The sequence below is a fragment of the Tympanuchus pallidicinctus genome, unplaced genomic scaffold, assembly GCF_026119805.1.
Source record: "Tympanuchus pallidicinctus isolate F22 unplaced genomic scaffold, pur_lepc_1.0 scaffold17, whole genome shotgun sequence".
Taxonomy (NCBI): Eukaryota; Metazoa; Chordata; class Aves; order Galliformes; family Phasianidae; genus Tympanuchus; species Tympanuchus pallidicinctus.
This window is the reverse complement of record NW_026294690.1, coordinates 6,399,746-6,426,688: the sequence shown is the minus strand read 5'-3', so window position 1 is coordinate 6,426,688 and position 26,943 is coordinate 6,399,746. Positions and strand designations below refer to the sequence as shown.

General features: G+C 46.5%; 1 protein-coding gene across 2 annotated transcripts; it reads left to right on the top strand.

Moving 5' to 3' along the window:
* Positions 1-24,946, top strand: SUSD3 (sushi domain containing 3). 2 transcript variants are annotated; one of them, XM_052678805.1, is made up of 5 exons: positions 1-139; positions 12,786-12,974; positions 14,429-14,576; positions 17,210-17,377; positions 24,555-24,946. In XM_052678805.1, exons 1-5 carry the CDS (start codon positions 55-57, stop codon positions 24,766-24,768), a joined length of 804 nt encoding a protein of 267 aa, XP_052534765.1. In that variant the 5' UTR covers positions 1-54; the 3' UTR covers positions 24,769-24,946. The 2 variants fall into 2 exon arrangements, with proteins under 2 accessions (XP_052534765.1, XP_052534766.1); XM_052678806.1 differs by lacking the exon at positions 1-139 and adding an exon at positions 11,542-11,801.
* The last annotated feature ends 1,997 nt before the right edge of the window (positions 24,947-26,943 follow it).

Here is a 26,943-nt window from a genome sequence, read left to right as displayed (position 1 = left end):
TGCGCGGCTGGGCTGGGTTCGGCTCGGAGCGGTGCGGCGCGGCTCGGAGGAGCCATGCCGGCAGCCACTGCGCCGGGGCCGGACGAGCCGCGCACCGCTGCGCCCGGGCGGGACGGCGGCGGCCCCCGCGGGTACTCAGGTATGGGCACGGCGAGGTGCGGGACCCCAGCCCGGGTGGGGATGCGGAGCTCTCAGAGCACGGCGCAGTCCTTCGCCAGGGCCGCGGGCGGAGAACGGGGGATCACCGCGGGTGCCGGGCCGGGCGCTCGGGGGCTAGTGTCCCCGCTTCAGCCCCCGGCACAGGAACGCTCCGGCGGTCACCCCGATCGCGGTCAAGGGATACGGCCCACGCTGGAGGCTGCGGTGCCCCAAATGGGCAACAGCGGCTGAATTCCGGAGGGTGGGAGTTCGCTCGCCCGGGTGCGGCGCGGGTCTGCGGGGGTCGGGCGGCGTGAAAGCGAGAGGCGCTCGGAGGGAAAGGTCCGGCTCGTAGCGAGCGCTGCGCCGGGAACCCGCGGAGCGAAAGAGCTTCCAACAGAGGCACGTTGACTGGGGAGAAAATGGAGATATCGGTGTTTTAATGAAATAGGGTGCTGCACCGAGGAGTAAAATGGGAAATGAATCACCGGTTTTTTGCTTCCTCTTCGCCCCACGTCCCCCATCCAATCCTCCAGTTTCGTTACTCAACTCGATCCTGTGGAGCCCAGCAGCCTCTGTGAATCTCTTTGGGGGCGATTAACTTGATGGTAATGGGAGCTGATAGAGGGTCCGGCCCTAACGCCGTGACCTCCGCACGACGCGGGGTCTGAGGAGATGGGGGGGGAAGCGGCAGCGGGGCCGAGCGGCTGCGGGGTTCACCGCGCCCATCCGCGCTGCTGCGCGCGGTGCTCCGCGTCTCCCCGTGCCACGCAGCGCTGCCGGAACGCGGAGCCGTCCCCGCACTGCCCGTCTGGCTGTGGTCTCATCTGTCTGTGCGCTCCTCACGGACGCTGTCGATGAGCCGGGTTTTATTACGTCGACAAAAAGAAGCAAACATCTCCGGGCTGACGGCGTAGCGGCGCTTTAGGTCGCATCAGCTTAAATGTGCTTAACTGTGCATTTAATTTGAATTTAATAGAGCAGTTCATTTTGAAAATATGGAGTGGGCTCTGGAAAACATGCTTGAGAATTAACAATTCGAATGTGAGCTGCTCTAATTTTTGCTATTGTTACTAATTATTGAGCTTTTTGTCTGCTGTAAAATCGTGTGTCGTTGGCTGCTCGTGTCGGTTGTGCCCTGCTGTGCCCGCAGTAAGGAGTACTGGGCAGGGCACGGCCCATGTTGTGCTCAGCCCTCTGATCCCACATAATCTTGTCCTGTGCTGATCTGTGGCAGGGCTCCCAGAGATGTGGGATCCGTGACAAACAAATGGCGGCCAGCCTGGAATCCCCTCAGTTAATGCCTTGGGTGTTTGCAAACCTGACTGTGGGGTCAAACTGCATCACTGCATTCCTCACCTAGAAAACACAAGCATTTTACAGTCTGTACTTTTGAAGCTAGAAGAAGAGAATATAGCATTATGTGTGTTGCAGTGCTGTTCAGGAGACATTTCTCCCGTTAGTAAAGAAAAGGATTTTTGGGGCTTTGTGTGGAGAGGCTGAAAGGGAGAAACCTGTATCAGGGCAGGGATGGCTGTGCAGTGCTCTCCCAGCTGGGTCCAACCAGAACAACCAGCACTGCCCTCCCCAGACCTGCTGCACCAGTGGTGTGGGCCAGAGGACCCAGAGAGGTGCTGAATTGGAGTCAAAAGGGCTGAAAGGAGCAGGGTATAGATGTGCCTGCATGCAGGTCTGCAGCTGTGGGCTCAATGGGCTGGCTGGCAGTGGGTCAGCAGTTCTTCTGCAAGTGCTCCTTCTGCACCCTACCGCTCTGGAGGTCTGCATACTTCTCAGTTGGTTGCTGCATGTGGCTGAGTGCTTTAGATTGCTAAATTGTAGCTACTTGTATAGTTTTAAATTAAACTCTTGCTTGGGATGCTTAATTTAAAGTGGGACATGTTATTCATGCAGCGATATTTGCAGGAGAAGTGACCTCTAGGGAGAGCTGATGACAACTACTGTGTTTTTCATTTATTGTGTCCTTATTGGTGATCATTTTTCATTGCTGCTTTGATTGACTAATATTTCCAGCCCGGAATGGCAGCACGGACAGATGCCCTCATGCACTCCTGCAGCGGATGAACAGAAATGCTTCAAGGTTTCCATTTGAATTAGTCTATGTATGGGAAAGAAGTTAGGAGAAGTTCATTGCAGCCTGATACTTGACCACTTAGGGCTCCGACAGCCTCGTGCAGGATAGATGTGTGGTAATGGTGTGCCCAGCTCCTCCCACTCCTGCTGCCTCCCTCACTCTCACCCTGAGAGCACGCAGGGTACTGAGTGCAGACCCAGCAGGGTGATTGCAGGCTCTGTCTGGAGAAACAGCAGAACTGCTCATGTAAGGGCTGACTGAGGCTTCCTGCCTGTCAGGAAGGCAGGGACGGCCCCGTGGCTGCGGAGCCGCAGCGAGCCCTGAGCAGGTTGTGTCGCTGGGGCTGTGCTGGGCTCCGGCTGGGTGGTACCCGAGCCGGCACATCAGTGCTGCCACAAAGAAAGCCAACAGAGGAAAGAAACATAAAACACGCTGGAAATATTTCTGTGCAGGACTGTGGCCCAGATGGGTCTTTTGCTGCTGAACTCTTGGCAGCTGTGGTTCAGTTTTGTCCCTCTGCCTTCCTGCACCAGGAAGGAGACTGCCTGCAGTGCAGCTGGGCAGTGTGCTGCAGGAGGCTGTGAGCAGTGCGTCCCGCTGGGCTCCTGGGAGAGGTCACCTGGCAGGCAGCTCTGAGGGAAAGGCCCTGTCTCTGGGTTGGGACCGACTTAGGCTGCAGTTTGCTGGGGGAGATATCCCTGTGTACGTGCTCTGGGTGGCTGTTGTGGCCCTGCTGGTGTGCACCGGGCTGGGTGTGCCTTTGGTGTCCCTCGAGGTATCGGTTCTTTTGTTACAAGCAGGTTTTTTTGCACTGAGTTTATCTCTGCCGGTGCAGCAACTGAAGACACGTCACTGTGAGCTTCTGGTTGCTCTTCCAGGAAAGCAAAGGCAAAGCTGTGCTTCAGAGCTACAAGTGCTGCACATGGTGGTGAGCTGGGTCCCAGCTCCTTGCTCTGGTCCCTACCTCAGTTTTTAGGCAGGCGGAGAAAATGTTCATCCTGAATTTCCATCCTGCAGGGCAGAAGGTGAGGTGACCTGGAGTGCATAGGCTTGTAACCTCCACTTCCTTTTTCTCCCATGAGATCAAAGTGAAACCTTTTATTAAATAAGATACCTGAAGTGGCAGTCACAGATTTCCAGCCACACTTCAGCTCCTGTACTGCAGGATGCGGATCTCAGTGGCTGTGCATTTGCACCAGGCATTGTTATTGCTTTGAGAGAATGATTTTTGTACTTGTCATGAAAACTCTAGAATGGTGCAAAATAGAGAAGAGTTATGAGGTTGTCTACCACAGTCCTCCACAGCACAAGATTGTTCCCTGTTGTATTCTCCAATACCTTGTCCAGGCTGCTTCTAAATTACCTAGATATAGAGATGAATTATGTCTAGGCTTACAACTTTCTGTGAGGGAATGAAATGAGCCGAATGTCTTGGACCCAGCACGTTGATGTTTCACAAATCAGAAGTCAGCTTCACACCATAAAGCCCAAACCACCCAAACTCAACCTGGGCTGGATGTGGGCAAGACTGAGGTGGGCCTGCAGCCCTGGCTGCTCCTGCTGAGCTGAGCTGGGGGCCCATGGGCTCCCATCAGAAATCAGCACAATGTACTCAGCCTATTGGTCAGTGCTGATGGAGCCGGCACCACAGCATTTTGCCTTCAATCAATTGACAGGGACAAGGCAGCGTATGGGATAGTTGCTGGTTTGCACTTGGCCTTCTTATTGTCATGCTGTCTTTCAAATGCTGTTGCAGATAAGCAGCTGTGCTACTGTGCAAAGCAGTTTGGACTGGTGCCGTGGGCCTGAAGAGCGATGGGAAGAGGATTTTGCGTTTGCAGGAAGCCTGCCTGCCTTGCTTTTTGTTTTGTCTTCAGATGACGGTGAGAAATGCAGAAGTTGCAGAAAGAGCAAGTGCTCACCAAAATAAATCAATGGGTGCCTGGTTTGATAGCAGTTTGCTGGCAGCAGAGCCATATGCAGGTGCAGGGCCGGCCCAGCACCCCGCTTCTTGCTGTGTAGGGGAAGAGGACAGGTTAACTGCTTGCCTTTCCTGTAGTGCAGCCATAAGCAATTAACGGGCCACAGTAAAGGAGCCCCTCCCCTATTGAGGGCAGGCTGAGAGCTGGGGCTGTTGAGCGTGGAGGAGAGAAGGCTCCGGGAGAACTGAGAGTGGCTTGTCAGTATCTAAGGGGGCTGTAAGAAAGAAGGGAAGAGGCTCTTTAGTGGGGTCTGTGTAATAGGACAAGGGGAAGTGGTTTTGAACTAAAAGAGAGGAGATTTAGATTGGACATGAAGAAGAAGTTCTTTGCACTAAGAGTGATGAGGCTCTGTCACAAGCTGCCCAGAGAAGTGGTCGTGCCCCATCCCATGGACACATGGTCAGGCTGGATGGTGCTGTGAGCACCTGATGGAGCTGTGGGTGTCCCTGTTTGTTGCAGGAGAGTTGAACCAGGTGAACATTAAGAGTCCCTTCTAACTCAAACTGTGATTCTAGGACAGTGTGGTTTTGTGCAAGCAAGGAGGAGCTGCAGTGCACAGCCATCACTGTTAAAGCAGACAGAGCTAAGTTTTTCCCTCTTTGTAAATACAGCCATGGGCTGTCCCTGCCTGCTGTGCTGCCAGGATATGCAGCCTTCCTAGAGCTGCCAGCAGTGTATCTGGCTCAGACCGCAGTGTCGCGGATGTGTGCCGTGCCAGGAGGGCTGCCCTTTGGTCTGCTTGCCTCAGCCAGTTGTCACTGTGTGTAACCCACCTGCAATCATTTACTGCTTTAATCGACACCATAAACACAATGGAGTGGTTCCTTGTCCTTACGCTGCTGTCCCCATCCATCTTCATGTCATCTTCCACTGGCTCCTAGGGCTGGGGAGGCTGCGAGCAGCTGTGCTGATGGATTGCCGCTGTGAATCACTGCCCTCGGCACAACCTGGCCAGAAGAGCCGGCCTGGCAGCAGGGAGATGGGAGAGACCAGAAGCCATGAAACCATGCAGGAGGTTTTTAAGTCTGACTGTTATTTTCTCAGTTCATGAATGATTTCTATCAGCACAGTAAATCGCGTGCTATTGCTAACTCTTTCAGACCAGTGTCTAAAAAAATCAATTATTCACAGAAATTCTTGCTGACAGTTGTGAGTGTCAGGACACAGTTCTCTGGTGTGCAGTTAGCAGCTTCAAATAGCAAACTGAGAAAGGAACAGTAAAGGGGAGAAGAGCAGGCTGCAAATCCAATGCTCAGGTGGGTTCCTGTAGCTGGAAGCCATGGGGATGGGCAGAAGGTTTCTTTTCAAATAAATGTTTTGTGCAAATAGAGTTCTTATGCCCAGTTGTTTAGGGCCAAAAGTGAATGCTTCTATTTAAGGCAAAAAGCTTTTTTCATCTTCCCAAGCTCTCCTTTTGGGGTGGGTTTTGCAGTTAGCTCAGATCCAGGTTCCAGTGCCATCCAGCAGAGGTTGTCATGGGGCAGTTGTCATGTGGGAGTGAGCAGCTTCTTCATCTGCTCTTATCAGTGACAATGCCAGCTGCTCGAGGCAGATAGCCCTCAGCTGCAGTGAGGTGTGCCCAGTGTGTGGCTGCACTTAGTAGTGAGTGGGGGGCATCCTGGGGCTGTGCCACAGCACTGCCATATAGATCCAGGGGGACCTGGCAGCGCTACGCAGTGAGAGCAGCAGCCCTTGCCCTGCCCAAATGTATGGCAGGATTTGGATTTGTACCTGCTTGCTTGCAGGTTCAATGTAAAATCGCTGAAGTTAGGTGTGTAAAACAAAAATTAAAAAATTCATCTCCTATAAAGAGAAAAAGCCAAATGGTTTTGCAGGTTTTAGCACCTCCTTAGGGGTGCTAAATCACTGTGCAGGTGAAAAGCCACAGAGATTAAGCATTTTCTGACAGCAAGGCCTTGTCTTGGAGCCACTGGTAGGACTGATGCTAGTGATGTATTTGTGTTAGAACTGACTGGACGATGTGGTTTTGGCATTTTAAAGGGAACAAAAGTGAAAGGCTGATTCCACCAGAGCATCTGCTTTTAGTCAGAAGGTTCAGGTTGTCAGATTTCTACAAGAAAGCGCCTGGAGATGTCTCCAGACCTCAGAAATGCCTATCAGCAACATGGTCAATCAATATATGTATATATTTATGTAATGTAAAAAGTGCTCAGCTCTGACATTGTGGCATCATCAGTTTTTGTCCATAAAGCCTTTTATAGGAATGGTTTGAGCTCTGCTTTCCTGCCCGAGGTGTGCACACCGTTTGCTGTGTTCACCCATTCTTTTTTGGCCTGTGATTACTTGCTGGTAAAGAGAATGAAGCTGCTTGTAAATACTGGCAGGGCTGCTAGCGTTCATGGGCTCTTGGTTATCTCTGGAAGAAGGGAGGGCGTTGAGATAAGGAGAGCATAGTGAATGGTTTGCTGAAGATTGGAGGCTCCTAAAGCTTGCCTGCTTTCCCACCAATACCTGATCCATGTTAGTGAGGTGCTAACTACTAAGCTGGGCTCTTGGTATGTGGATTTCCCAGCATTCTGTAGAGTATTCTCTATAGTTTATTCTGTTTATTTAGCTCCATCTACCTCAGCACATCTTATACAATCGGGGTCTGAGCAAGTGCAGGTGAAAAGCTCAATTCAAATTATTCCTTATAATTTTATCCCCTTTTGAGTTTTATTTTAGAAAGTAGGGCACAAACTGTGTGTTCTGCAAGTTGCATTGTTTATTTATCACCTGCTTTGGGGTGACAAATTGAGGAGCCCATCATTAGCTCCATTCACTGAGCAGTCAAAAAGCAGCTGTTGGGTCTTTTTTGTTTGCGAACAGTTCACGTCAAGGCACAGTTCTGGTGTGCTCCATAGTGGATGCTTGGTTGATTATTATTTTTTCCACTTTCATTCTTTTTAATATGGAAAAAAGAGGGAGAGATGAATGCTTCACATTTGCCTTGTGGACCCTTCCTGTTCAGTTAAACTGTTAACTCTTCAGAAGTGCCATAACCCACTTTCTCAGTTCTGTTGGAAAACAGGGTAATAATGTGCAGAAAACCCATCTGTTCTTGTTTCTTGCTTTACTGGGGCCTTCATCAAATACCTCATTTTCCATCGACTTCTTTTTTCTCAATTAATCTTTCCCATAAGAAACATACTCAGTATTGTCCTTGTTGCTAGATCCCAGAGTAAAATCTACAGATGAGAATAACCTGACTTTGATGTAAATTGGCAAAAAAAAAATCAATCACAGAGATGGCAGTACAGTGACTGGAACAAATCCTCGCTTAAGAGTAACATGAAAGACGCAAATAAGAATCATTTTACACCAATTCCAAATGTTATTTATGTTTGAAATGGGAGTGGATTGTGCGTGCTGTCAGCACACCCTAACCTAGCATCTCGGTGATGTGTGACTTGGCTTTGGCATGGATTAAAGCTGCTCACAGCCCTGCAGACAGGGAGCATTTCAGAGCTGGGAAGTGCTTGGTGCTGACTCCTAAATCTCACTGCAGCTTGTTTGATGCACCAAGGCAAAAAAGCTAGATGAAAAATACTGGGAGGACAGAAGGGAATCTGCCCATCAGTCCCTTCTCCTGTCCCTGCTCCGACCCTTCAGGTCCTGTGGTCTGAATGGATCTCAGCTCTCCATAGCCCTGAATGGGCCACCAAAAGGGAAGCTCCCTTTGTGCCACCATGCTCTGCCATCATTGCTGTTGCAAGCAGTGCGTTGAAAAGTCAATTTTCAGCAGGAAAGAATGAGGGAAAGCCATCGAGAGGAGCAAGCCTGAGTTTTGGGCTTGCATGTGATGGCAAATGGGCTCTTCTTACGTATGCAATCCAATTAGAGTCTGTTGGCTGCAAAATGGTCAACTTAATCTCTAATTACAGTTTGCTAACCAGATCTTTAGCTGCTGGTACACAGTAACAGGGAATGCTGCCTGGTCCTCATCTGTTTTGGAGGTGTGTGGGCTATGGGTGTGTTCCCTCTCTTCCCTCTCTTCCTTCGTTCTCCCATGGCAAGCTTTTCCACGGGCTCCTCTGCGAGCTTGCTGCGGATGTTCGACATTACGCCTGTGACTTTAGGAACAGTAATTTCTAATGCGTGCTTTTCTAAGAAAATAGACTTGCAGAAATAATATCATCAGCCTGCTGAGTTTCTTCGGGTTTTATAGAACCTAATGTTCTGTCTATTTCTGGCATCTGGCTATTACAGCATGTTTTAGTTGCATTAAGTAGTCAACAATAAGCAAAGCAAAAGCTTGAATTATGCGCGTATGGAAATAATGAGGCGAAGTCACGGATGGCTCTATTTCTGCACAGACAGCAAGTGGCTATCTTAACAAAATGCTTTCAGATAGCTGCTGCTGTATTTTAGATCATTTTGGCATATATGTATGCAATGTATTTGATTTCCATTTGCTGTGTTTTGCTGCGTGGAGGGAGAAGGAGCACAGGCAATGTGTAATGGGCAAGCGTTCTTCAGTTACTCTCTCATTCTGTTTCCTTATCAGCAAAACATAAATCTGCAGCATGCTGACAATGAAACCATATGGTAACTCTTCCTGACGAATTGATTTTGCAATACAGACGACCCTGTGTCTGCATGGAAAGAGGCTTTTTGGATTATTTTGTCTTAATTCTCACATTACTCTTTAAGTTTCAGCACCTGGAAATTATATGTTTGGATGTTTCTGAACTCAGTGGTTTGTGTGAATTAAGAATTAACAGAGCATGCTCAACTTTAGTGTTTTTACTTTGGGGGCAGTTATTTGTCATGTGAAATAATGTGTTTATTTGCTACAGCCAGTGCCCTCCTGTCTTGTCAGACAGCAGCTTCAGATTCCGACACTTTCTGAGTGTCAAATATCCTCTTAGTGTGAACTGAAGAAATGCATGGTATGAAGGATCTCTTTCTTTACGAGGGCGTGCATGTGTGCCCATAGGATACTTAAGGTAGTTAAAGCTCCTTATGCCCAAACTGACCCATTGATGGCCTCTGGTCTGCGATGACTGCAGCTGAAGCAATGCTTTGGGTGGTGGGCAGCATGGATGAGGTGCTTTGTGAGTCCTGTGCAGTGAGTGAATGAACCAGCAGTTCTCTTCACAGCTTCTCTTAGAGCTCAAAATCAAGAAGTGATTTTCACCCTTTGCTTAGTAGGGGTGAGTGAGTTTTCTTCTTGTGCTTAGAAGTAGCAGCCTGTTTCTGAAAATGTAAGCAGAGCACAACCTGGGACTGGCGAACAACTTATGAGTCATGGGAACTAGGTTTGGGAGACACATCAAATCTAGGAGGGAAGCCATGAAGCTAATCAAAACTGAACAGCACATCATGGCTGGGGATGTTTATTGTGAACTGCTCACACATGGCTGATAGGCTCACGGTAATGCCTTGCACAGTCCTCCCAGCTGTAAGTGCTGCCTGCCAAGCATCACTCTGAGGGGCTTGAGATTCAGCTGTTGCAAAAGTGAAATAAGCAATATTTATGGCTCTTATTCGACATTACATTTCTGACTAGTGACAGTTACTGCAATCCAAGGCTTGATATTTTCTAGATATTTAGAAAATAAATACAAATCGAGATGTAAACCTGGCCAGTGCGAGTGTCTGTGCAGTGTTGGTGTTTTACTTCAGCAGAAAATGCAGCCTCCATCACAGACCTCAGCTGAAAACAAAAATTCCTCCTTGTAGCAGGTGTTGTCAAACAAGCATGCCTGGAGAGCATTCAAAGGCTAGATCCATGCAGAACATCTCCTTGTACAGATACGAGGGTGGAAGCACACTAAAACAGTAATTTTCAAGAAGTGGAAGGATAAAAGTAAGCTGGCAGAAGAGTGGGTGCAATGAGTAACTGCAAGGACTTCATGGATCATTAATAGAAAGGGATGCTGGAGCTCACAAGAGAGATTCACAAATGAATTATTAGAAGACTATTGCCAAAGAAAATTAGGGCAAATCTGATCCAGTGGTTTTAAATCTGAACTTGGATAAAATTCAGAAGCTCGTACTGGCAAAAATCCCATCTGTGTCTTTCAATAAAAGCTCTTATTTAAAGGAAAAAAAAAAAAAAAAAGCCTTTAATGTTTTGGTGCTGGCCAAAGAAGAAATGGTATTGAAAAGCTCTAAGAAGAAGAAGAAACAGCATTTCTTGTATGGCCAGATGCAGGTATGTGGAGTACAGGTGATGAACGTTTAGCTAAGGTTCTGTGTAAACACAAGCATAGGAGCTTTCAAAATTTTATCCCTTATTGGATGTTGTCAAGAGGAGACTCAGAATTACAGCCTCAGTTACATCTGTGCAGGAATGTCATCTGGGGATGACATAATGCTATTACAGCCCTGGCCAAAGCAAGGAAATAACCACAGCTTAATGGCACTCTGGCAAACGAGTGGCTGTTGCAGATCTCTGCAGTGATCAAGTGAAGGAAGTATTTTTAAATAATAATGACAAAAGGTCACTGACATTCTGAGGTTTTAATCATTCAACATATGCAATTATGGGCAAGGACAATGCAGGCAAGTGTAAAAGTGCTGGCAACAGCCATGTGTTAGTCAGAATGACCAATGGTGGATTAAAGATTAAAAAAAAAAGAACTTGGAAGAAAACATCAAGAGATAAATTATCTGTTCTTTGGTCTGTCATGATTCCAGGTAAAATGGCACGTCTGCTGAAAGAGTCTAATGAGGACTGCTTAGGAGGCTGAGGAAATCCGACTTGGCTCTGAGATACTTTCTGCATCTCTTGCAGCTAGAAGTGTCACTGTATGAGCTCTAAGTATGTGATCTGGTACCTAAATATGCCTTGAAACTGTAAAATGCAATGATGTGGGTCTTTTGCAGCTTATGATTATGGCTTTTCAAGGCGTCTTGGGTGTTTAAGGTGAAGAGAGAAGCTGGTCCCACTCCAAAGTGAGGTAGAAGATGGTCCAGCTCACACATCAGTGTGTTCCGGCGTCAGATGTTGGAAGGAAGGACAGGAGATAAGGGAAATGACACTCTAGAAAAGGTTTGCTCTTGTAAAGGCAAGTTGCTGCCATTGTGAGGGGCTGAAAGAGAAGGCAAAACGAGCAGTAATAACCTATACGGAATTAAGAAAGGCATGTTTTTAAAATGCAGTCCTCAGTGCGTATTTACTTAGATTAGACCAGTAATTGACTCTGTGGTTTTATTGGTGTTTTGCTGAGATTCCTCTGGTTTTGGTTTTCCAGGGATTGGGTTTTTTAAGAGTGTAGACTGAAGATGAGTCAATAGTAAGCCCATCTCCTGCAGTTTGATCAGAGCAGCTTAGAGTTAATTAATGACTGGAGGGTTTTTTGGTATGAAAAAATGAAATAGATTTGATATCAACATTGCAGCTCTGCCCAAGTGTTCTTGAGGAGGCTATTAAAACTCTCAATTTCTTTCTATTTCTACATGTGGAAAGCATATTTTTCTCTCCTTTATTATTTTTCTATGCCATCTTGGTGTTTGCCACTCTGGCCTTGCAAGAGCAATCCCATTGCCTCTGAGCTGCCCGTGGCCCTGCTGAAGTCATCTGGAAATCAGCTGAGAGACGGGAAATTTGGTTTCTGATGCAGAAGCAATGGTGCTATTAAGTAAGTGAGTGTTAGACATAATAAATAAGTAAATAAATAAAGCAATTCTCAGGTTCTGTCAGTGCACAGGTACAGGAATGGAAAAATGCAGTTGTTGTTATTGAAGTATAGTTGGATATTATGTGTTGCCTTCATGACTGACCATTAACATTTATGTTAAAAATGAATGAAACAAGGAATATTGTGGCAACAAAACTTGATGTATAAAGCTAGCGGGTAACAATATGTTGCTGAGAGGAGAATAACTCAAAGAACAGCTGTATGTACTGCAAAAAATAGAAAGAGAAAAGCCAAAAGGAAAAAAAGTGTAACGCATGAGTGATACAGAAGTGTTTGTGAATGGAGATGAAGATGTGATGTCTCTCTTTGGCCACTTTTCTCCTTTTCCCCTCCATGTGCAAAGGCTGTAAGAGTTGTCAGCTCATCTTAGCCAGGGCTAGCAGAGGTACAGTAGTCTCTGAACATGAGAAGATTCTTTAAGGTTGTGATAAGAGGCTACCATATAGACTGGGGTGCTGGAGGATGTGGTCAGTCCATTAGGTCTTGGAAAGTTTGTGTGAGAGATGTGTGATGAATGTTTCCTGAATGGAAAATGCCATCCTGAGCACTTAATTAAACACAGAGCCCAGCAATATGAGAACGTGTCCAATGAGACCATGCCACTCATAGATCAAATTCTGTTTTGTTTGAGTTTGCCTGGTTTTATTTGTTTGGTTTTAATGTTTATTGTGTAAAAGAAGCTGTGTAGCATCATAAGTGAACCACATTGCATGGGATGGAGAGCAGAGGAGCTTCTGGCTGGCATTACAGGGTCTGGCTATGGACTGGCACCTGGCAGTGCAAGCAACGTTGCCTGTGCAGAGCTTTGTTCCTTGCTTTGCCCATTAACTTGGGCTGATTTAAAATATGATTATGATCAACCAACCGAAGTGAACCTCCACTTTCTGCTCTCATTTTGCGTTGCCTCGTGTATTTGTTCTGCAGGGCAGTGCAGCCATGTACCCCCTCCCCAGCTGGGCACCCTGCAGATCATTCATGGCAATGGCACAGCCGTCGGGACGGTCATCGCCTTCCAGTGTGCGGCTGAGCACCAGCTGGAGGGGCCCGGCGTCATCACCTGCATATGGAAGGGGAACGATACCCAGTGGACAGCAGAAGTGCCCTCCTGCAAGCGTAAGGCTCTTCCAGAAACCATTCCCACTCCCTCTGGGCTGCAGTGTAGTTATTTAGCTTTGTGTACCTCCTACCACCTGAGGATTAATTCTAGACATCTGTGCAAGAAAAAAGACAAATTCAATTTCCTTCAAAGTTGCCCCCGCTGACTGTAATTGCGCTCCATATGTGTTCTGACATCGTTAATTATTGTGACATAGAAAAGACTCCATCGGATTTCTGCCTGATCTTACATCACCGGCTCTGGTAGAGTTGCACCCGGAACAAACGTGGCTCTGTAACTACAGGGTGTTCTGTTCTTTACGAACATCTCTTGTAGAGATATGACCAACTAATCTGCAAATGTATTTGCAGACCTCTAATCTGCTGGCTTTCATTTCTGAAGATAACTTGCTGTAAAAGAAACACAGCAATATTTTTCAACAATATCAGGCTGTTGCCTGTGGGAAGCTGCATGGGAAAGTTACCATATTAACAAATAGCATTTGAATGGCACATCATTAATTAACTTTCATGCTGTGTTTCTTCTTATTTATTATAAAACAGTAATTTGACTGGAAGTAGACTCAAGCAAAAATCTACTGCATGGTACTCTGAGCTGAGCTTTGTAGTATCTGAATTGGGGAGCTCAGTTGGTATGTCAGATTTGTATCATTTTAAATCATTGGTAGTTGGGTAGCTCTTTAGACTCTTATCAGTCCTTCTGAAATTCAGGTGTTCATATCTCTGATTTAAGAGACTCCAGTAAAGAAAATAAATGACAGAAACCCTCCACTTTGTGTAGAGCTGAACCATTCCTTGTGCTGGTATTCGTGTTGGAAGAACTAGATGAATTCTGAAGTGAGATATGTTTAGAGCTCAAAACAAGGTGGCAGAGGTCTGCATAAGCTTTGTCATACCGCATTCTCACTCCTCTTTTGTCTGGATAAACTCATTTCTGATGTCAGATCACTTGAATACATAGCCTTACAGATACCACCCTTCCATCCCCAAACAGAGGAAGACCAGTTGGTCACTTCCTGGCATATGGCATACCAAAACACAGAGCCATCCTCAGTATAAAAGGCTTCTTTAAACCCACATACCCTTCAGTGTTTGTGTTTGCACTTCCACTCCTTGTCAACCATTGATTAAAACAGTCTGGTAGCTCATCTGCATTTGTTAGACCGACCAAGTTGTGCTTTTTAGTTGCAGTGCTAAAGGCATTGTGTTTAACTGCAATGCTAAAATACTTGTGAACAATGACTTATAAACAGGAATTTTTAATTAGCCCAGTTTAAGATCTGTGTAGCTTTAGTTTGAAGCCAAGATACTTCAATATTATAACACATGCTTAACACTGAGCTATTATTAGCATAAGTGTAAAGCAGGTAGTTTTCAGCATGGTTTAATGAAAATATGAGAGGTAAATGTGTTGACCTCAGAAATGTTCTCCTGTGTTTGCCTTGCTGCAGCCATATCGAAGTATGAGACTTTTGGATTTAAAGTTGCAGTGATTGCTTCCATCGTGAGCTGTGCCATCATTCTGCTGATGTCCATGGCTTTTTTAACCTGCTGTCTCATCAAGTGTGTGAAGAAAAGTGAAAGGAGAAGGACTGAAAGGTATGTCAAGAGAAGGTTTTTAGACCTGGCATAAAAGGTGTATGCCATGTGCACTCCATTGGTGTGATAGCACAGAGCTCCTTTCCAGGACTTGATGCTTAGAACACCATGATGATGTAAACTACTTAATCCTTCATTTATAGAGGAGAACTTAGGCAAAGGAAAATGTAAAATCAAAAGTATTTAGGTGCCTATTTTTTTTAATATTGAATGACTAAAGTGGACCTAGACAGATCTAGATCTACCCAGAATTATGCAGGAGCTGAACATACAAGTTTTGCTCTCTGGCCCAGTCTTTCTCTCCTTGAATTACTTAAGTTTGGCTGTATTTTCACTTCTCTTCTCTCTCTTCCTTTTTATTCCTTTACTCTCATCTAACTCCTCTGGGAAATCCAATCTACCATGTCAAAACCATCAAAGCCTTCACCATCTGCAAAGTGTGCTTAGTGCTGTCACACAGATGCCACGAACGAGAGCTGGAAAGACTTAGGATTTTGTCATGCGGCTTGAAGCACGAGACAGTGGGCAGAATTACAAACAGACAAGGAAAGAAGTAAAACTTATTCATCCAGTCCATTATAAAAACGTATTGTGAAGGATGACTGAGTGACCAAATGTGTCTGAATGCTAAATTCAAGCAGTTGTTGTTCATGAAAGCATCCACTCAAATTTACCTGCTGCAAAAAGTGTTCTATGTGCACCTGTGCTTCATTTCCTTCTCACTTTTCCCTTCTTCTCCCAGTGGGCTGGCTGCTCCCAGCTGAAGCCAATGAGCTGCACTTCTTGTTGATTTTTAGCCACCTCTTTCTTCAAAGAAGCATTTGAAGTGAGGTAACGGAGAGGACCCAAGTGAAGGTCTCTGTGCTCTGAGCTGTGTTTTATCCAGACCTGGGTGGGAGCCAGACCTTCTCTTTGGGGAAAAATTCTGTAATTTCAAAATCTGACTGAAGCCAAAATATGAATTTTTTTTCCTCATTTCCCTTGAAAGGATTTTGCATGGCAAAGAAGCTTTTGGTGTCATTCATAGTATTAGGTTTTCACTCACAGCGTTAAATAAATTTTGAAATGAAAAGGATGACTGGCATTTTCAGGATTGCTGCTTTTCTTTCTGATAAGACTATTCATATCAAAGTCCTTGTTATTCATTTATTTAAAATGAAGTTTTGTCAAAATTAGCCATCCGCATGACTTTGATGTCTTGTTATTTTTCTCCTACCAGAGAAACAGACTTTTAATCTGGGCATTTTTACCCAGTTTTGCCCCGGGACACCAAATGGTTCCCTTTGCTTCCCAGTGTACTGCTGCCCTCTGTCCTGTGGCAGTAGCCTTACTGCAGCTGGGTGTCTGAGAGCTTGAGCAAGTGCACATAGAGGGAGCCTCTTCTGTTAGATCACTTGATGTAGTGGGAAAATGAGGACCAACTTCTGGATGCACAAAGTGTTTCTTGATCCAAAGAGGAGATGCAGGTTTGGTAATACAAAGTGAGAACACTTAGGAGGAGGCTGGTTAAATAAGTGTCTTTTAGGCCATCTCTGAAAGGAAAGGCAGTCTGTATCTGCAGAGCAGGGAATGTGTCCTCATCTCCCCTTCAGCTTTGAAATCTACCTGTCTGCTTTTTCTGGCTCTCATAGTAGATCTGCTAAAAAAGGTCACCTTTGCCTACAAGCCTGCTTGTAAGGTTTCTGATGATCCAACAGGACGTGCCATGCTGTGCTTTGTCCCTGCATTTGGGGAGATGTCAGACAGAGGCATCCAAATACCCTCCCATAGCATAGCCTACTAACAGATCTCACCCCATGGCACAAGCATAGCACCCATTTTCTTTGGTAGAAGCAGGATTGCATCCTGAGAGGATGGAGAAGTCATGGAAATGAGCATTGCCAGTCCTCACAATCTAATCTCATCCCAGCAGCCAATGTGATTGTTAGTGACTCTGTGAATGTTGGAACTCTTTTAAAAACAGGAAAAGCAATTGTGATTTTTTTTTTTTTAACCCTAGAGCTGGAGAAAGCAGTATGACAAGTGCCTTGGGCACATCCAGGAGGAAATTCTGAAGGCAACCAAACACGTTCTTCTCTTAAAGAAGTCAATAAAATCATATAATCATTAAGGTTGGAAAAGACCTCCGAGGTCATCTAGTCCAACCGTGCACCTACCACCAATAGTGCCCACTAAAGCAGGTCCCTTTGTACGACATCTAAATGTTTATTGAACACCTCCAGGGATGGTGACTCCGCCACCTCCCTGGGCAGCCTGTTCCAGTGCCTGAGCACTCTTTTGGAAAAGAAATGTTTCTTAATACCCAATCTGAACCTCCTCTGTTGAAACTTGAAGCTATTCCCTCTCATCCTATTGCTGTTATCTGGGAGAAGAGGTTGAGCCCCGCCTCACCACAACATCCCATCAGGCAGCTGTAGAGAGCAATGAGGTCACCCCAAGCCTCCTCTTCTCCAGACTGAACAATCTCAGCTCCCTCAGCTGCTCCCCATATGACACATGCCACAGCCCCCTCACGGCTAGTGAGATAATAGACGTGGATTTAGATTTAAACTCCTGTAGATCTGTGGTCAGATAAAAGCTCAGGTATGCAGCTGTTCATCACAGTGCTGTTTTACTCCTTGCTTTATTCACAGGGACATGCAGCTGTGGTATCAGCTCAGAACTGAAGAACTGGAGAACATGCATGCTGCTTACTTTGGTTATAAGGGAAGGAATAACAACAACAACAACAAAAAACTCAGGAATAATTCTGTATTTGACGATGTGACTAACATGGCATATGACAACCAAGGCTTCTACAGGTAAGGTTGTTAAAATATAGTGGTTTTGAATGAGGTTGTTGAAGAAATTTTAGTATTTGTAAAAGATGTGCTTAGCAGACTGCTCTGAGGAGGTCAGGGTATGGCAGCAGCACTGACCTGAAGTAGGCAGGCTCACCTGCTGGGGCAGAACATATGGGTTTCCTTGAGCTTGCTTGTGCTGTGGGAGTTGTGTTGCCCAAAGGTGGCAGAGCAGAAAAGCTGAGCACATGGTTATTCACAGCAGTGCTTGGTGAAGCCTGACATGCAGAGAAGGTTGCGCCAGGTTAAGTAGAGAAAGGTTTTTTAATTGGCTTTGTTAAGTGGATACTAAACAGCAGCAGGTAAGTGGCTACACTGTGTGGTTGCGTGGTAGCAAGCTTGCCTAAGAGCCTTAGGAGAGGAGCTAACCAGGGTCAGCCCAGGGTGTTCCCATTCCTCATTGCCTGGAGGGCTCTCCAGAGAAACATGGCAGTCAGTATGTGCAAGGAAGCACAGTGGGATCCTGAGCTGCAGTGTGCCACTGCCCCATAAATGCCACCATGGTGGAAATCCGACCCTGTGGCTGCCCAGAGAAATGTCCATGCTGAAACGAGGTGTGCCCTGTGGTGTGAATGCATGTGGGGTGGGCAGAGGCGTATTTATTGGTTCAAAAACACCTCTGAATGTGTCCGGATGTGTTGTCACCAGCAAAAGAAATTTGTGCCATCTGTACAAATACATATCATTGTGTCTTTGATAACCTCTAAGTGCTCCTTTGTCGTTGTGTATGGTATATACAGCACGATCCTTGTTTGCTTTTAATTCACTGCTCCTTTGTAGAGCTTTTCTGAACAGCAATACCTGTGATTTGTAGTGGTTACCTGCAGAAAACAGCTTTATGCAGATTGCAAACCTGCTTCCATGTCACAGTGCAGCTGGAAATTTTGTTCCAATGGAGCACTTACATGAAAGTCTGATGGCTGTTTAATCAATTCTTAGCTTTGGGTGTTTTCAGAAAGATGTATAAAGCTAATTGAATGAAATTTATAACCTTAACAGTTTTCAGAAGTCATAACGATGCAGTTTTTAACTTTGGACAACTTCGGTCTTTCACAGTGTAAATGTTTTGAAAAAGTGTAATCTGCTTTTAAAATAACAGGGATAAATAAACACAAGGCTATCTACAGGGCTTAGAGCTCTGCTGGAGTCTCAGTTCCTTCTGCTGCTTATCTACACCACTCCACAGGGCAGAAGCTGCTGTGTTATGTTTACCAAATTCTGTACATCTTTTCTTAACTGAAACGAGCAGGGAATACACAATTCTTCTGGATAAGCAGCTTCTCTGGGGCCAGAACTAAACAGTTTGATTATTTCTTTAGAAAACTGGAAGGGTGTGCAGTTCCCCAGTGGGGAAACGCAGAGGGCAGGAGGATAATGCCTGCAAGCTCTGTTTTTACTGCTTGAACAGTAGAGATGCTGTGTTGGGCACTGGGGCACATACCCACCTCCTGATGCACGAGGCCACTGTCAGCCACGTCAGCTTGCTTTGCAGGATGCAGAGGTGATGTGATCTTGGCTAATGACCGGTGAGCAAAAATCAGCTGGAAGAACAGGGGTATCATGCTGTGCACAGCAGAGAAGGGGTCTAGCTGTTTCTCTCATAAAGAACAGATGCTGTTTCTAATCGGACATAGTATCCAAACTGTTACAGGCCAAATAAAATGGTTTTGGTATTGCTCTAGGAAGAAGCGTGGTCTGTTATCAGTTCTTACCACACTCTCTTTTCTCACCCGAATAAGGTCTACTTAATCAGGGTTAGTAAAAGCTGTTCCCTTTTCCTGTTTATTTCTGTTAAGTGGATATACGCAGAGGATGAGGTGTGGAAATGATGCTAACGTGTCTCGAGCCAAGTCTCAGAGACAACAAGTGGTCTGTCAGCTCTGCACCCCTTGCAGGACAGAATGGTGTGTGTCGCAACTAGGTGAGGTCTCAGCATGCTGTGCTCCAGAGATGTCTTGGCTGATCATTGTTCAGATGAGAACAGCCTTTCAGACTGATCCAGATCTTGCCTATGTACATTGTCTACCAAACGGTTTGATTTGCTGCTTTAAGGAACAAATGTGCTTTAGTAACAAATACAATGAAAAGCCAGTTCTTTCAGGCAAGGCAAGACACAGTTTATATTTTGTAGAGTAACTCAGGAGCACAACGCTATCATCTGTCTTAGTTTGCTGATGAGATCATTTTGACTGTAATGAGGTACCATAACAGAGATCCAAAATGCTGACATGAAAGTTATAAATAATGCAGGACCTGGCTGTTGGACAACTCAGGCTCCAATGTGTTGTTCTGATCCTGTCTGCCCTAAAACGAGGTCCTCATCCCTTCATGTTTGAAGTGTGGAACAAATGTGATGAATATGTAGTTTCACTGGAAAACACTGAATTTTAATGACAGCTGCTGTAACTATAATGAGCCCCATTCTGGCTTCTTGGGTGTGTGAACAAATTGCTTTAAAATGCTGAGAAACATGTTTACAAGTACCTGGGATCATTAATGGCTGTGTAGTCTCTGTTGATGCTGCTGCTTCACTTGGGTATAAGGAGCCATAAGGAGGTTAAAAATAGCAAATTTTAGCAGCAGCTCATACATGCAGGAGCTGTAAGCCTATTTGCTCTTTTATAATATTGGAATAGTTCACTGATACTGAGTAGGAACAGCAAGTTACAAGGCACAGGGTACTGGGAGGGATATGCTTCCCCCAGAAGGTTGGAGCAGAGGCAGCAAGTTGCTGCATGAAACAGGGCTGGAGATTAGCAGAAGGCTGATCCTCAGCTGCAGGAGATGAGAGCAGCCCATGGGCATCCTGGCAGCCAGGGTGCAATGCCTGCAGAATTGTGGCAGAACGAAACCAAGGATGTTAAATTCGTCCGTCCAAGGTGAAAGACCGTCCTCAGAACGGCAGACAGCATCACGCTGCTTTGGATTAGATGGTCACCATGGGTCTCATGAGGACATCAGACATCAGTACTTAAAGTGCCATTCTAAGTTTAAGAGGTTTTTGTTTTTGTTTTTCAAATGGGTAAGCTCCTGAGCAGTAAATTTGAGTAAATTGAAGTAAATTTGAGTCTGTTGCCTTGGGATCCCTGCCTGGAGCCAGGAAAGCTAGGCAGCCTGAGCCAGCAGCCACCTCTTCTCCACGAGGCAGTGGTGCCTCTGTGACAAATCACTAACATGTGCACCAGCTCACAAAGCCAGCGTGGTGGCAGGCAGCAAACTGCTTTTGGCACGTGAGGGCAGTAAAGGCAGACGTGGCTGTGCCAATGGCACAGTTACACACTGACATGCAGGAAAGGCATGGAAGTAGAAGTGAGAGTCCAAGGGAGAATGGACAGTCCAGTGTTTTCACGCTGAGGGAGAGCTGAGTTCACCTGGAGATTGACTCCTTTTCAACATCTTTATCAAAGGCATTGGCAGTGGGATTAAGTGTACCCTCAGCTGGTTTTCTGATGACACCAAGCTGTGGTGCAGTTAACACAACAGAAAAAAAGGACACCATTCTGGGGGTCCTCAGCATACTCAGAAAGTGGGCACATGGCAATTTAATGAGGTTTAACAAGGCCAGGTGCAGAATGTTGCACTTGGGTTGGGGCAATTGCAGACATTCTTACAGAGTGGGAGAGAGTAAACTGGAAAAGACGGACTTGGAGGCCCTGTTGGACAAAAAGCTGCAAATGAGCCAGCAGTTGTACTCTTGCAGCCCAGAAGGCCAGCAGTAGCCTGGGCTACGTCACCAGAGGGGTGGCAGCAGGGAAAGGGAGGTGATTTTCCAATTCTCCTTGGCTCTTATGAGTACAGTGTCTGGACCTGGTGCCTCCAGCATGAGAAGGATGTGGAGTTGTAGGAGTGGGTCCAGAGCAGGGCCATTAAGATGATCAAGAACCTGGAGTCGCTCTCCTTTGAAGAAAGGCTGAGGGAGTTGGACTTGTTAAGGTTGGAGAAGAGAAGGTTCTAGGGAGACAACATGGCAGCCATCCAGTACTTGAGGATAACTTACAAACAGAAGGGGACTGACTTTTCACATGGTCTGATAGTGATAGGATAAGGGGAATGGCTTTAAACTAAAAGAGAAGAGATTTAAGTTAGGTGTTAGAAAGAAATCTTTTACTCAGAGGGTGGTGAGGACCTGGCACAGCTGCCTGAGCTGGGGTGCCCCATCCCCAGAGGTGCTCAGGGCCAGGCTGGATGGGGCCTTGGGCACCCTGAGCTGGTGGTGACAGCCCTGCCCATGGCTTCAAGGTGCCCCTCCAACCTAAGCCATTCTGTGATTCCATTCTATGATTCCTTTTACTGCTCTGTCAGCTGAGAGGACAACCAGATAGAAACCAGCCTCACTCAAAAAATATATGTAAAGATCAGCAAAAAAACTTAGTGATTTTTCCCCCCGCTGTGAAAGCCTTTGGAAGAAGCAACATTTGGACTATTCTTGAGGTGAATTATTTTACACAGCTCTAGGCCAGGTTATAAAGCATTCTCTGTGAAGTAGCGATCTGACTGCAGGAGTGAGTCAAATGGAAAAGCCCACGTCTCGGTAGGCTTCAAGTCCTCCTTCACATATCCACTGCAGCTGGAGCATATTATCAGCAAGAAAAAATCTCTTCTGCAGAGAAAGAGGCTAGTGTAATCTCCCACAGAAGATATTTTTAGCACCTGAATTTTTGTGCTGGAGCCCTTTTTGACTATAAGATGCATTACCAGCATGCCTGGCATAGAGTAAGTAAGGGCAATCCAACACAAAAGATGTCCAAGTGAAAAGATTTCCCCCAAAAAAGCTAACGTGCTCTTAGGAGAGGCAGCTTGGCGTTTTGAGTCGACTCAAGAAGCAGTGTGCAGAGTTGGCAAAATTAGCTCATAGCTTTGGCCTCCACAGTGAAACAGTGTATTTTCTTTTTCCCTTTGATGTAGTGAGGCTGAAGTTTTCCACTACCTTTTATAAGGGGTTCCACCGGAGGTGCAAATCAGAACCTTGTGTTGCTCTGAACAGTGTCAGCGTGTGCCCAGGCCCATGGAGGACATGGCTGTTGGCCAGAGGGGGAAAGACCCTTGGCCACGTTCCCATCTTTCCCTCTGTCCCATCGGGGCAGTTTCCCAGCTGCTTTCCCCCTCTAAACATGTTAGTAGAGGAGATTGCAAAGCTGAAGGATCTGATGGCCTTTTGCTGGCAGCATGCTGTGGTGCAAGTTTACTGCAATGAGGGGCAGTGCTCATGCTGAGAGACGAAGTGCTGCAGGGCTGGATGGAAAACACAAACAGTAGTAGAAGACACCAGAATAGCCTGAGTGACTGTCACAGCCCCCCACCAGGAGCTGCAGAGCAAGGGGGTGCATCAGAGGGATAATTAAGGCTCCAAAACTTCTACAGTAGTGACTTCCTGCAAGACAGTCGGGGTCCTCAAAGTGTCTTCTGCACCTGGTGCACCATGAAGGGCTGTGGGAGCTCACACTGATTCTGCATTTTCATTAGATTTCATGTTAGAAGTCAGACTGCCTGAGCTTGGCTGAAGATGCTGCTGTCCTACACGCCGAGCTGGATCTCTGGCTGTGCCTGAGCTCTGCATGCCGTGACCTGGCACCAGGCTGGCTGCACAAGGGGCAGAGCTGAGCTCATTTCTCCCTCTGAGCTTCCATTTCTTCTGTCTGAGCCCACAGCTGGTGTGAGGATCCAACTGCCCAGGGATGCAGTCTGCATGACATCCTTGTGTGTGGAGAGCAGCAGTGCTGCAGGAAGCAGTGCAGGGCTGACTCCACTGCAAGAAGCATCTGGTGAAGCAGCTGCAAACAACACAGACTGTGTCTCATACAGAGTGCACAATCTATGCCATTCCCTGTGTGAGGGCTGTCTGGTTGTGCAGCTCTTAGGAGGGGGGAAGCAGACTCTGGCACAGCCGAGGGGCCTTTATGTGCTTTTTATATAGACAGCTGCACTCTGTGTTGTCCCAACATGAGATTCTCTATTCATTTCCCCTTATCAGTTATCATGGTGCTTTGTGCTCCACCACCTCTCTGCCACTGAAGTCTCAGCACCTTCTGATGCACCTATTTCACAGAACTGCCAGGCGGGGGAAGTGGGCTGTGGTTTAGTCTTGGGGCCCTGTGTCAGTGGCAGGAGTTACAGGGCACGTTTCCTGTTTACTTAATGTAAGAGAAATAAAAATGCAGTGGAAGAGAAAGCAGAACCAACCAACCAAAGCCTTGCTCCTTTGTGTCAGCAATTTGCGCTTATTTCTCAAATGTCAAGTATTTGCATCTTGGTGGGATATTCAGCACGTGACACTCCTGGATGCTCTCATGTTTCCAGCTAGGAACACAGGGATTCTAACCTTCTGACTAGGATGGTTTGGAGTAGCCCAGTTGGAAACTAGCATTAGGGGGCCAAAAGGGGTCATATTTTCCCTGCTAACCTGGGCACCTCCTTGGGTTCTGTTCTGTGCTGATCAGTGCCATCCCGGATTGAAAGCAGAGGTGGTTTCAGATGCTTTACACTACCTGGCTGTAGTTCATGCCCCAAGTAGTTTCGTAACAGCTTTCCAGTGAAGGAGGAGATTTAATGCCCTCTACAAGACAGATGTATCTGCAGTGTCTGTACCAGAGCAGTTACTTGTAACAGTGCTGTTGTCTTCTGCCCTTTCCCTGTGATTCTGTGCATTCCTGTAAGAAGCATGCTTCCCGCGAGCGCTCCTGCTGGTTTCCTGCAGCCAATGCAAGCAGCGCTCAGAGGCTGCATAGGATGTGCACAGGATAGGGCCAGGCTGTCCAGAATGCAAGTGGACGGACTGCTGCATTCCCCTCTAACCAAGCGAGGGCGTTCCTTCTGCACCACTCACAGCACTCAAGTGCTCTTAGTAGTATTCTGTAGTTAGCACTGCATTAAACTGAACCTGGAAGCTCATTTTATTGAAAATAAAAAGATGACATCTGCTCCAACTCTACAGATCTTTCCAAGGACTGCACCAGCTTTTACAAACTCAATTATTTGCACCATTGCCACCTACTGCTTTTAATGCTGGAAGAGGCGAGTCCCTGTGTTACAGCACAAGCAGTTTGCAAAGTGCCCGATATGCAAATAAAACAGATTGGAAGGTTCTGTATTCTCATTAGAGCAAGCAAAACTGAAGTAACTTTTCCCTTCATGCCTACAGATTCCAAGAGGAGTGGACTCGGGACACGGCAGCTTCGGGGCGCTGCAAAGCCAGTGAGCGGCTGCCCAAGCTCAGCAGCAGCAGCAGCACACCTGAGAGACCCACAGTGCCAGGACACAGCACTGCTCTGCACACAGTGAATTCGGTCCATGTGGTTGAGGTCTATGGACACACAGACAGATACAATAAACCCAGGTGTCAGATACCTGGCTAGCTGCTGGCTGAAGTGCACTTGCTTCTCTGGACCAAAAAGAAGTGGATCAAAATAATGTGCCTTAAAGATAACGCAGGAAGTTAACTATTCATTTGAATCTGAAAGTTTTATATATTACAAAGTGGTTATTTAACAGGAATACTTTGAGGTCTGATATAAATAAAATAAGGAATGTTGAGGCTGGCCGTCAGCAGCCATTCTCTGCAGTGCGCTGTGTGTTGTGGCTGTGGCAGAGCACCATGGCTTTGTGTACCTCCAGAGAGGAATGGGAGCTGGTTTGTGTCTCTGCCTCATAGAAATTCACTGCTCATAATAACACATTCATTATGCCTTCCTTAACCCGTGTTTATTGTAAACATATCAGGAAGAAAAATCCCCCATATTTTTACACAGTGGTATGATAGAATGACAGTAAGATGTTTTTTAATTAAAAGCCCCTCTTGTTCTGCAGAAGGGAGGACTTACTGCTTAATTGCACTGCTCTGTGTTTAGAGGCCATGGATGGAGTGGTGCAGCAGGGCACAGCCGCAGACCCCCAGCTGGTCTAGGAGCCCTGAGGAGCTGCTGCTGCTGCACCCAGTGAGTTTTCACCCAGCAATGACATTGCAGCCTAGAGTAAAGCAAGAAGACAGCAGGTGTTTAGGTAAATCTGATTCCATGATGGAAGTAAAAGTAGTAATGAGTTAGCAAAGCAGAATTTGAACCATCATTGCTGCAGCTTCAGGAAATTGTGAAGGACGAGGAAGGCTGGGGAACGTGCAGAAGGGCTTTAATAAGGGGAGAGCTGAGAAGCACGAGAAGTGCCAGGGAAAAGATGCTTCTGATAGCCACAAAGAGCGCAGGATGCATGCTTGAAGTATCAGTTGGCACAGAAGGCCACAGGAAGCAGCAGTGCAGGTGGGTGCATTCAGTGCCTCCGCGCAGAGCACCAGTCACTGGCATTTATTGAAGTGTCTAATCCAAGAGGCAGCACAGTTACAACAGGATAAGGAAACAACACCCATGCTGTCTTTCATGCGATTTGTGGCTCCGTTCCCTCTGGGTCTGTGCTCAGTTTATGACAGCTGCACCCCCTGGAGTTGGTTTTATTGCTCACATAAACATTATTTATTGTCAGGAGGAAAAGGAGCGCTGTGCAGGGAGATGAAAGCAGCTGAGAACCTATAATAGAGGCTTAAGTACACATGCTTTTTAACCCTTACATGCTTGGCAGCCAGTGATCTCAGGTTCAGGTTCCCATTTCTGCTCCAAAGGAAGTGCATTTCCATGCACATTTTATGGAACAACTGAAACACCCCGAACTGCACACGCAAGCACAGTGCAGCCCCCTCCCTGCAGAGGTGCTCAGAAATGAATCGTTGCACATTGCAGGATGATAGGATAATTCCTTGATGGTAGGATAATTCCTTGCAGATGAAAAACCTGCCAGCTGTGTTTGTCAGAGTACTGCTCATTTTCTTTCCCTGCCCTGGGCTTTAGGGCTGCTCTCCTGGAGCAGACAGCTCTGCTGGGACTGCTGCACTGCTCTTCTGCTCAGCTTTGGCTGCTTGCAGAAAACTAAGAGATAGTTTTTAAGATCTTAAGCTAAGTACTGATGAGGGACTGGTTTTTAAGCCAGCTGACACGCTGTTTGCTGTAGGAAAGCTTCTGATCCTGACATCCTTTTAAATGAAAATCCACTCTTTGGAACAAATGAAAAAGAATCTGTTTGCCATGCTGGGAAGGCTCAGTGTCTATGCAGTGCTGGATGGAGCCCTGCACCCCGCCCTTGGCAGAGCCCTTCCTGGGGTCACAGGGATGGGGAGCCCTCATCACAGCACAGCACAGCACTGTGGGTTTTGTGAGCCCTGGCACAGCTCTCACTGCTTGTTTTCTTAACGTGCAATGTAAGTTTGATGTGAAAATCGGAGCTTCCAAACGAAAATATGTAGGTGTCCCACTCTCGTGTTTGATGGGAGGAGTTTCAGACTGGAGGTATCCAACAACAGAAACAATCACAAGTCCCTTTGGTTTCCTTGATGATGCTGATTTGGCTGGGAGGAAGCCTGGCTCCTGCTGCTAGACTGCCTGTCATTGCCCGTATGGCCCTGAGCTGTCTGCTGTGGCTGGGAAAAGGCAAAGGATACATTTGGAGCCGTGGATCAAGGAAGCATGGATGGACACCATAGTGCTGCC